General features: G+C 45.1%; 1 protein-coding gene across 2 annotated transcripts in view; it reads left to right on the top strand.

The window, feature by feature from the left end:
* Positions 1–1,737: 1,737 nt before the first annotated feature.
* Positions 1,738–10,856, top strand: part of Kdm5b (lysine demethylase 5B) — a 70,414-nt gene continuing 61,295 nt past the window's right edge. For both annotated transcript variants that reach the window (XM_057769451.1, XM_057769452.1), the window contains exon 1: positions 1,738–2,105. In XM_057769451.1, coding sequence (XP_057625434.1) covers positions 1,902–2,105 — 204 coding nt within the window. In that variant the 5' untranslated portion in view covers positions 1,738–1,901. The remainder of the gene's footprint in view (positions 2,106–10,856) is intronic.

Genomic DNA, 10,856 nt, shown 5'->3' with positions numbered 1-10,856 from the left:
CAGGAGTCTTAATAAGAACTAAGCCCTGAGGCTAAGGGAGATATCCTTCCTCCGGGTTGTTCTGAAGGGAGGGCTGGAGGCTGTGATAGTTCTTCCAGGAGTTTGGCTGCTTTCTGGAACAAAAAAATCATTTCAGGGCTCAAGTTCTACTTAGGATCTTCTTTTGACTTCCATGGCTCACTTTGAAACACTGGGCTCATCCCTCAGTACTGACCCCCTTTCCTCCAGTGCTCGCTGGACCTTTTGGCTTGTGGGAACCCTGCTCTCTCTCTCTCTGTGTAAGGACATATCTCAAACTCAACCTGTTGTGGCGTGAATACATTTTCTCTAGAGTGGTTTGTGCAGGGGGTGATCTGAATGACTGTTCAGCAATGCCAATTGGCCAGTATCTACTGAGGCAGGTGTGCCAGACCCTTTGTATGGCATCCTGTGATTCCTTCCTAGTCTAATTTTTATTTCCTGCAGTTTCATCCTTTATTTTTTTCCATTTCTTTTCTTTTTTTTCTTTTTGGTTTTTCCAGACAGGGTTTCTCTGTGTAGTCGTGGCTGTCCTGGAACTCTATCTGTAGAGCAAGCTGGTCTTGAACTCACAGAGATCCACCTTTGCCTCCCAAATGCTGGGATTAAAGGTGTGTGCTACCAGGATCATCCTTTCTTTTCAATCAGTAGAGCTGCAGATTTTTAGGCCCCATTATTCCTTGACTGGATTATTTCAAGATATTATTTATTTATTTATTTTTTAGTTTTTCGAGACAGGGTTTCTCTGTAGCTTTGGAGCCTGTCCTGGCACTAGCTCTTGTAGACCAGGCTGGCCTCGAACTCACAGAGATCCGCCTGCCTCTGCCTCCCGAGTGCTGGGATTAAAGGCGTGCGCCACCACCGCCCAGCTGGTTTGGTTTTTTTTGGAGACAAGGTTTCATTGTAGTTTTTTTTTTTTTTTTTTTTTTTTTTTTTTTTTTTTTTTGGTTTTTCGAGACAGGGTTTCTCTGTGGTTTTGGAGCCTGTCCTGGAACTAGCTCTTGTAGACCAGGCTGGTCTCGAACTCACAGAGATCCGCCTGCCTCTGCCTCCCAAGTGCTGGGATTAAAGGCGTGCGCCACCACCGCCCGGCTCATTGTAGTTTTGTTGCCTGTCCTGGAACTAGCTCTTGTAGACTAGGCTGGCCTCGAACTCACTGAGATCTGCCTGCCTCTTCCTCCCGAGTGCTGGGATTAAAGGCTTTGCTCAAGATCAACCTTGTCATAAGGCTGTAAACGATTTCTGTGCAATACCTCCGATAAATAGTTCGAACTGTTGGATTTTGGCACATGCTTAAGCTACCTCACACGCTAAACAAATGCGCAAAGCACTTAACACAGTATCTAGGATAAGCAAATGTTCAAAGTGTTTTTACTATCCTCATTACTCTTGTTTGTGTCTGTCCTTGCTGCTCTCATGTTCAAGCTGTCTTTACCTAGAGAATCCTCCAGTTTTTACTATGTAAATCCTTGGTGGCAAAAAGTGTATGGCGTGATTGATCAATTATAGATCTGATCTCTCTACAGGATCGTTAACTTCTTGAGAGCATGAATTCTGAAAACTTCAGTGGTCAAGGAACCATAAAGGCTTAAAACCCATCCCAGGCGGAAGGCCCCAGCCCCTCCCGGTTAGGGGGCGGGGTGGGACCTGGCTCCGGGTGGCAGTAGGGACTTTTTTCCTTGCCGTGGCGGCGGAGGCGCACGGCGTGGTGTAGCGGCAAGACGTCGTCGGAGGAAGGCTGAAAAAGCCCTAGGTGCTGCCGTTGCTAGTAGAAGTCGGACTTGTCTCCGGAGCTGCGCGTCTGCACAGGTCTCGGACGGAGCGGAGCTTGCTACCGCGGTCGCGGAGCCTGCCCCGTGCTCGCCCCTGCCGACGTCGCAGTGATGGAGCCGGCCACCGTGCTGCCCCCAGGCCCGCGTCCGGCACTACCCCTCGGGGGCCCGGGCCCGCTGGGCGAGTTCCTGCCTCCCCCCGAGTGTCCGGTCTTCGAGCCCAGCTGGGAAGAGTTCGCTGACCCCTTCGCTTTCATCCACAAGATCCGGCCCATAGCCGAGCAGACTGGGATCTGTAAGGTGCGGCCGCCGCCGGTGAGTCAGCCAGCACCCCGGATCCTGCTCGCGGCTGGGGGAGGGAGCGAGGACGCGCGGCCGGGGAGGCCCGAGGCGCGGGGGCGGGGAGCGGGGAGCGGTCGTCCCGGCGGGGCCCGGTCAAGTTTGGGGTCCCTCAGTGGGTGGGAGTTGCGGCGGCGGGAAGAAGGCGGGGGCTAGTCCGGGTGGGATGCGGGCTGTGAGCACAGCGGGCTCTGGCAGCGCGGCCCGAGGACCGGGTCGGTGCGGCTCCGGGGGCCGGTGCGCCGCACGACCGGGCAGCGGTGCGGGCTGGAGTGGTGGCAGCCGCCGGGCTGGCCACCGGGGAGTCCCCTCGAGCCCGGCTGAGGCGCGGACGTGGAGGCAGGGCTCTGGGCCCGCACGGCTCGGTGGCTGGTCCTCGCCTCCTCCCCGGGGTGCGGGGGTGTGTGATGGGTGGGGGTGGGGGACTTGCGAGTTGTCGTGTGAGGAGGAAAGTTTTCAATATGGCGGCGGGAGCCCCTGGTCCTTTGTGTGGTGGCGGCGTCGGCCGGGAGCTGCCCTCACCTGAGCGCCCCACCCTCCGGACCCGGGTCACCCACCACCACCTGGTCCCTCGGCCTCCCGGAGTCCCCGGGCCGGGCTGGGGCAGGGGGCGGCCCGCGCCACTGGGGGAGGGGAGGAGCCGCGGGTCCGGCCCGGAGCGACTGGGTGGCTGGGGGCACAAGTGTCGTGGGGGGGCACTTCGGGGACTGTGGGGCGGGACAGCGGTGCCCCGATGCTCGCCCGCCCGCCCTGGTGGGCGCTCCCACACGGCCTTCGGGCCGGACGGCGCTGCTCCCCGGGGAGGCCTGGCTGGGGCTGAGGGCCAGACGGGCCGTGTTTGTAGGAGAGATGTCAGACGAGGTCCCCAGCCTCCCCTACTCGGCCCACCAGCGGGGGCTCTGGCGCCTCGAGCTTGGGGGGCTGTGAGGGGTGGGGTGTCCCCGAAGCCAGCCCTAACGGCTGCAACGTCCGCCAAGAGCCCGGCCCACTCCTTCCCTGTCCTCCCCCCCCCCCGCAGCCGGAACTGGATGCGCTGCGACACCCCAGGTTTTTCGCCTACCTTTTGGGATGGCCCGAGTCTGAGTTGGCCTAAACGACCGTTGGACCGGCCGGGACGGTTGGAGAGGTTTAACTGCCTTGTCTACCGTTTTAAGAATTTTCTATCTCCATTGCTCGCACACAAGTGGAGGAAGGACCCCCCCCCCCCCTTTACCTCTTTCTTCCTTAAACTTGCTCTTTGTAATGGCATTTTGAATTGCGGGATTGTGTACGTAATCAATCATTCTGTTCTAGAAAAGCTAGAATAAGCCTTATCTTTCCAATACCCCCACCAGATTAAAAAAATTAAACCACAGACACCGTATTTTAGTTTCTCTTGGACAACTTTTCAAACAGAAATGCAATAATAGATGCCTCAGAAAAGAACTGGCCAGGTCAGCTAGTGTGGAGGAAATGTTTGGAAATAGATTCATTTCTCCTGGTGAAAGTGGACAGGGGCGATTATTGTTTCTTAAGGGAAGATACATTTCTTTTACTGTAGAGGCCTGCAGAAGTTACACCCTGGGCAGGTTAGCACTAAGGTTTTAATTTTGAAGAATAGACCATGCTTGCTCTAAACATTGAGCGATGTAGCTTTATGTTAATGTGTCAGGAAAGATGAATGTGAACATTGGACGTTTTCATTGATAGGATGTTATCCAGACATTAGCAAACTTGACTAAGTTATTAGAAACCAAAATGTAAGAGGAGTTAGGTTCCTGTGAGCTGTCCTCCATGTTGGCATTGTGGCATCCAGGGCTGGGGTAAGTCCTTTCTCTTGCCTTCTTTGCCTTCATAGAGCTGTTGTCTTCGAAAAATAGTGTTGCTCTGCTTAGGTCTGGCTACCAATTAATGGCAATCTTTAGGATTTGTGCGTTTGTTTTGCTTTTTCCCCCGTTCTGAATGTCACACATGATAGCCACCATTTTGTATTGAGTACTGTGTAGTAGAGCCTGAGAGGAGAGGGGTAAAGAGGAGAAATGATCTGCAGACACAACTAGTGCTATTTAGAGTCCTCCTTTGTGTGCAGGGGACTTGCTCCTCCTTTGTTTAACAAACTCCTGTGCCAATGTAGAAGAGTTGGCCAGCATAAGCTGTTGATAGAACCACCAGAGAGAAGATCCAGAAGTTGTAGCTCTTGAACAGAGGGGTCCTGGAACAAAGGCTTCTTAAGAGATGTAAACAGTCTTTGTTTAGGGAATGTTTTGTGGTAGGAAAGCTGAGAACAAGTGGTTTCATATAGTTGAAATATGGCAACAAAATAAACCCTTAAGAAACAGGAAATCTTTTCCATAGTGGTAGCTTTATAATGCCTGTCTCTAGACGATTTCTTTTGAGTTTCTGGGAATCTAGTAGCTAAATTGAAGGTATTTGGAGATTGTGGTATACTTTACTTTTAGTACGTAAGGGGAAGAATTAAAAAAAAATATCTATTTCATTTTGTTCTTAGCTGTTTTATCTTTAATTAATGGTACTTAGCTTTGGTTTGTACATTTTTTTTTTTTTAGTGAGGGTCTTAAACTGCTTGGTTTGTGAAAACTTAGAATGTTTATATTTTGTATGAGTGCATAAAAGTTGACAAAAATTTGTGAAAACGTAGTAAGATAAATGTGATAAAATGATGAGTCGAGACTCTGCAAACCTCATTTAAAATACAGTAGTAAGTCTTAATTCAAAGCTATCAAGCTTATTTTCAGAAGTGATATTTAAAAATTAAAATGAATTTTACTTTTTAAAATGCAGGTATTAATTTCTTAAGTACTTAAGTACAAAGGTCATTTTTGTTTTGTAACATTTCAGATGAATAAGTAATTTTAGGGATGTTAATATTAACATGCTTAACAAATTAACAAAAGTTGGCTGCTCAGTAAATATATTTTTAATTTCCCAAATTTGATAGAAATGCATTTGATAGCTTTAGTAACTTTCTTGCTTTCAAATATCTAACATGTCTGTAGTTAGGCAGACTCCACAAATTTCTTTTTGACAGTGACCAAAGTCTGACATTTAAATCAAACCCCGGACAGCACAGTAAAGGCTATTTTTCACTTTTAACTTCCTTTGGCTGTTTGTTTAAACCCTTCATCTACATATTTATAGCCAAGAAGTGTAAGACTGTTGTAATACAATAAGCATCTTTGAGAGGATTTGTTAATTTAATTTCACTCTTGGAGAATGAGGAAGTTAAAATGCACACTTTTTTGTAAGGCAGAAAAGTGTTAATGACAACAGAGCTTATTTATGTCAATTCTAGTCTGTGTGTGTGTGTGTGTGTGTGTGTGTGAGAGAGAGAGAGAGAGAGAGAGAGAGAGAGAGAGGAGAGAGGTGTCCCACTGTAGCTCTGCTTCTACCTCCTGAGTGCTTGGATTAAAAGCATGTGCCATAACTTCCAACTCCGTTTGTGTGTGTGTATACATTTGTACACATGCATGCATGATATTCTGTGGTGCATGTATGGAGGTCAGAAGACAGTTTGTAGAAGTTTGGGTCCCGTGAATTCTGGGATCAAACACATGAACTTGCTTACTTGCTTGCTTATTTAAAAAGTCAAGGCCAGGCGATGGTGGCGAACGCCTTTAATCCCAGCACTCAGGAGGCAGAGGCAGGCGGATCTCTGTGAGTTCGAGACCAGCCTGGTCTACAGAGCTAGTTCCAGGATAGGCTCCAAAGCCACAGAGAAACCCTGTCTCGAAAAACAAAACAAAAAAAAAACTTGAAATAAAAAGTCAAGGATGTTTGGTGTATATGAAAAATTGGCAGAAATTTGCCAAAAATGGAACTTTTAGAGGGTTTAATGTGTATTATGTATAATATAATCTGTATGGTTTATGTGCAGTAAATCATGGGATTATTTTATAGCTATCTCATCTTTTTGTTTCATATTTATTTATTTTTTATTTTGTGTTCTGTATTTTGTGTTCTGTGTTATTTTGGGACCATGGGCATGCCTGTTGTCCATAGAGGCCAGAAGAGGGCATCAGATCCTCTGGAATTGGTGTTGCAAAGGGTTGTGCCCTGCTATATAGGTGCAGGAACCAAACCTGGACCCTTTGCAGGACCAGCAAGTACTCTTAGCTGCTGAACCATCATTCATTGCTGTCTTAGTTGGTCCACGTTAAAATTTATGGAGAGGGCTTAGTGTGGTGCACATTTTTAATCTCAGCACTCAGGAGGCAGAGGTAGGCAGATCTCTGGCCATCCTGTTTACATAACAGCTCTGGCCAGCCAGGACTACGAAGTAAGATCCTGTCTAAAAACAAAAGGCTGGAGAGATGGATTAAGAGCACTTGTTGATCTACAGAGAGACCCAGGTTTGATTTCCAACACCCACATGGTGGCTCACAACTATCCGCAAATCTAACTCTACAGGATCTGATGCTGCCTTCTGATCTCACAGGCACAGACACCCACATAATGTGCATGTATACATGCAAGCAAACACATAAATCTTAAAATAAAAAATTCATGTGAGGGATGAAGAGATGGTTTTATGATTAAGAGCTATTTACTGTCCAGACATGAAGACTGGAGTTTCAGTAGAATACCCACATAACAAATCAGGTATACCCCACATTCTCTTGTAATCCCAGCATTGGGCAGTGAGAAGATAGGGTTCCTGGACTTCCTTGACTTCCAACCTAGCGCAGAAATGTAAGGTCCAGCTTCTGAGAGACTATGCTCATAAGGAGTAAGGCAGAGATAGGACTGTACTTGATGCCTTCCTTACACAGGTGTTTGTGCTAGCACACATAGTTGTATATATATATGCAGCACATTCACGCACGTGCACACACACTCTTCAACACACAAAACCTTTTTTTTTTTTTTGTGTGTGTGTGTTTTTTTTTGAGACAGGGTTTCTCTGTAGCTTTGGAGCCTGTCCTGGAACTAGCTCTCATAGACCAGGCTGGCCTTGAACTCACAAAGACCCGCTTGCCTCTGCCTCCCAAGTGCTGGGATTAAAGGTGTGCCCGGCCAACACACAAAACTTTAAAAATCATTTAAGCGCCCCCATAAAAACTGCTATTTTGATATAGTCATAACTACCAGTGTGTAAATTAATTTTTAAACTTCTATTATTTGTGTCTGTGTTGTTTGTGTTTATGGGGGAAGGGAGTGAGCAGGTGCGCATGTGCTCCTGAGCTATTGTAGAGGTCAGAGGGCAACTTGCAGGAGTTGTTTTCTCATTCTATTTTGTTTTGAAGCCAGGTGCTGTTTCTGCCAGGTGTAGCCTAGCTAGAAAGCTTCAGAGTGCTGGGGTGGGATTACAGATGCATGCCACCACATCTGGCTTTTATATGGATCCCAGGGATTAAACTCAGGCTGTCAGGCTTGTGCAGCAAGTATTTTCACCCATTGACCATCTCACTATCCTCTAACTTATTTAAAAAACATCACAAGTATAGAAAATAGTTCCTGTAGTTGTTATTTTAGATAAAAGTAGAAAGAACACAGTCCTGGCATGAACCTCTGAGCTGGTGTTTGTCCTACTGTGCAGTTCCTGGGGAGACCTGACCCGTTCAGAGGGAGGGATGATCACTAGTGTGGGTAGTATATTTCCTGGGTTTTAGCCAGTGCTTTTGTTATATTGTTACAGGTTTTGGAGCTTATAAAGAAACTTAACTATTTTGAGGACAACTCTTAGCACATGGAGGGGTGTGTGGGTAGTGGGTGGAGGGCATTTCCTGTCTGCCTTGTTCCATTGCTGGAATTTGCTGTTATTATCTCTACTAATTAGGAAGGGACTTCCTGGTCACACTGGCCATTTTGTGTGACAGCACTTGAGAGGAGGGAGTACTCAGGAGAGAAAAGGAAGTGCCATTTGAAGAGTCTAATGGGTTAGTTAGGTTGTTAGGGTAACTTTTCTGTGCAGAATAGTAATTTAACTTTCAGCATTGATGCTGCAATTTCTGTTTGAGAAAAATTACTGGTTAACATATGGTAACAGTTTTCCTCCTTCAGTGTTGAGGGTGGAAGCAATACCTTGCTCATGTTAGGCAAATTCTCTATCACTGAGCACTATGTATCCTCAGTCCATGGATGTTGCCGGCCTCAAACTTAATACTTTGCCTTGATCTCCAGAATGCTAGGATTATAGGCATATATCACCACACTTGGAAACCATATTCTTTAAAAATCTTTAATTTTAAAGTTAGATTGTATGCTGACATGATGATGATATAGGTCTGTAATCCCAGCACTTAAGGCTGAGGTAAGAGGATGTGAAAGTTTAAGGCCAGCTGCTAATCTCTAAGTCTCTTTCTCCCTAGAAATACTTTGTAGGGATAAAATTGATCAAATTAAGGAATTGTGTGTGTGTTGTGTATATTTGTTCCTTTTTTGTTTTTTTGAGAACCGGTCCTGGAACTAGCTCTTGTAGAACTCGCAAAGATCCGCCTGCCTCTGCCTCCCTAGTACTGGCATTAAAGGCGTGCACCACCATTTCCTGGTGTATATTTGTTCTTAAAAGTAAAGGTTTTTTTTTTTTAATGTAAAAGGAAGGGATTATTTAAAATTTTTTTTGAGGTTTTATTTACGTATATAAGTGTTTGCCTGAATGTATGTTTGTGCACCATGTGGATGCAATGTCTGCCTGAGGAGAACAGAAGAGGGAGTTGGATCCCCTGCAATATACAGATGGTTGTGAACCACTGTGTGGGTGTTGGGAATAAAGGTGTCTAGAGTTGTTTTTGTCTGTGTCTGTGTTCTTATTCATGCTTGAAAATGAGGGTGTGCACATTTTATAGCATATGTTTGTGGAGGTCATAGAATAATCTTGAACGTTGGGCCTTTTTTCTTTGTTTTTCCACTGTGCGTGCGCCAGGCTACCTAGTCTTCATTCTTCTGGGATTTCTGTCTCTCCTTGCCATCTTCCCATAGAAGCACTGGAATTATAGATGATGTCTCCATGTGTTCGATTTTATATGGGTTCTGAGGATCTAATTTAGATCTTCATGTTTGTGCAATAAGCACTTTTACCTACTGTGCAATCTTCCCAGCCAACAACACTAGAGTTTTTTTTTAAGTATGATTGCATCATGACCTTGGATAAAGTCTGTTTACCCCAAGGTGTATGCCTTCTCATCCTGCTTTAAGGGGATTTGACAAATGACCTATGGCCACTGTCTAGATTAATTAGTGGATTGCAGGAGCTTAAATTTTAAAGTTTTTTTCCCTTTGCTAAGAAGAGTCTTGGAACAGATGTAACAAGACAAAAATTAGTGCCAAATACGTATCTCTCATTTACCTACTGTGAAGAGTTTGGTCTTTTTGTTGTTGTTGTTGTTTTTTTTTTAGTGTGAAACGTGGAAAGGTAAAAGCCCAACATCAAAACTAGTATAAGAACTGGGCATAGTGGTATATGCTTGTAATCCCAGCATTACTTTAGAGGTAGGAGGAAAGTTAAAGGCAAGCTTGGGTTACATAATGAGTTGTAGGTTAGTTTAGTTTTGGAAATAATAGTGAGACCTTGAAACCCCAACCCTAGAATATACTTGGGAGTGACAGTTTATCCCAGCATTCAGGAGGCAGAGACAGAATCCTGAGTTCAAGACCAGACTGAGCTATATAAGGAAACCTTGATTCAAACTAGGGGTGCTAGAGTAGAGTTTGAAAGGTTAACTGACGGAGTACTCCATCTATGCAGCCATGGGGAAGTTGTCCATCATGCTGTGGTGAGACTTTGAAGTGATGTGAGTCATCCATACCCCTGTAACCCCTTACCCATTCCCCTGTAAGCCCAATAAACTCACTGAAATAAAGCACAGAGATTTCCTCTTACAAAAATGTAAAGAATATAATCCTCCTATTTATTTGAGAGGGGCCCATGTTAGTGAGAATGACCATAAACTCCTGATCTTGCCTCTACCTCCCAGGTACTGGATTATAGCTATGCATTATTACATTCTACTTTATTTATTCACTGTTTTATATGTGTGATTGTTTTACCTATATGTGTGTAAGCACTCTTGAGTGCCTGATTCCTACAATAGTCAGAAGAGGGCAACTCTTACAAATGATTGTGAGCTTCTGTGTGGATGCTGACAATTGAACCTAGGTCTTTGGAAGAGCAGCAAGTGCTCTTAACCACTGAGCCATCTCTCCAGCCCCTATTTGTTTTAATTTTTTTAAAGATTTGTGTGTGTGTGTGTTGTTCCGCATGAGCATATGCACATATATGTATGTGGGGATTAGTGAACTTGGGCGCATGTAGAGACTAGAAGTGGGTTTTAGATTCTGGAATCTAAACAGGTGTTTGCAGGATGTCGTGCTTGATACATGGGTTCTGAGATTGGAATTCCAGTTCTCATGATTATGCAACAAATGCTTTTAACTGCTGAGCCCGGTGTTCCAGCACCCTGCTTTATTCTTGAAACAGGGTCTTATTATGTAGTTCAGGCCGACATCTTAGTTGATTCAAATGTAAGTTTTATCAGTACCTGAATTTTTAATTTGAAGCCTTCCAGGTCTATAAACTGAATTTATTTATTTTTTAATTTTTATGTGTGTGAGCCTATACAGTACTAGGGATTCAACCTCATGCATGCTTGGCAAGCACTTTGTTCATCAACTACAGCCCCAGCATATCTCCTGACTTTTTTCTCTGTTTTCTCCATAAAAATTAGAGGAATTTTTTCAATGAGAGCAACAAGAATTAATAATCATAAAAACTTGGAATCGTGGGTCTGG

This window comes from Chionomys nivalis, chromosome 5, assembly GCF_950005125.1.
Source record: "Chionomys nivalis chromosome 5, mChiNiv1.1, whole genome shotgun sequence".
NCBI classification, from domain to species: Eukaryota; Metazoa; Chordata; class Mammalia; order Rodentia; family Cricetidae; genus Chionomys; species Chionomys nivalis.
The sequence above is the reverse complement of the archived record's forward strand: the minus strand, read 5'-3'. Positions and strand labels throughout refer to the sequence as shown.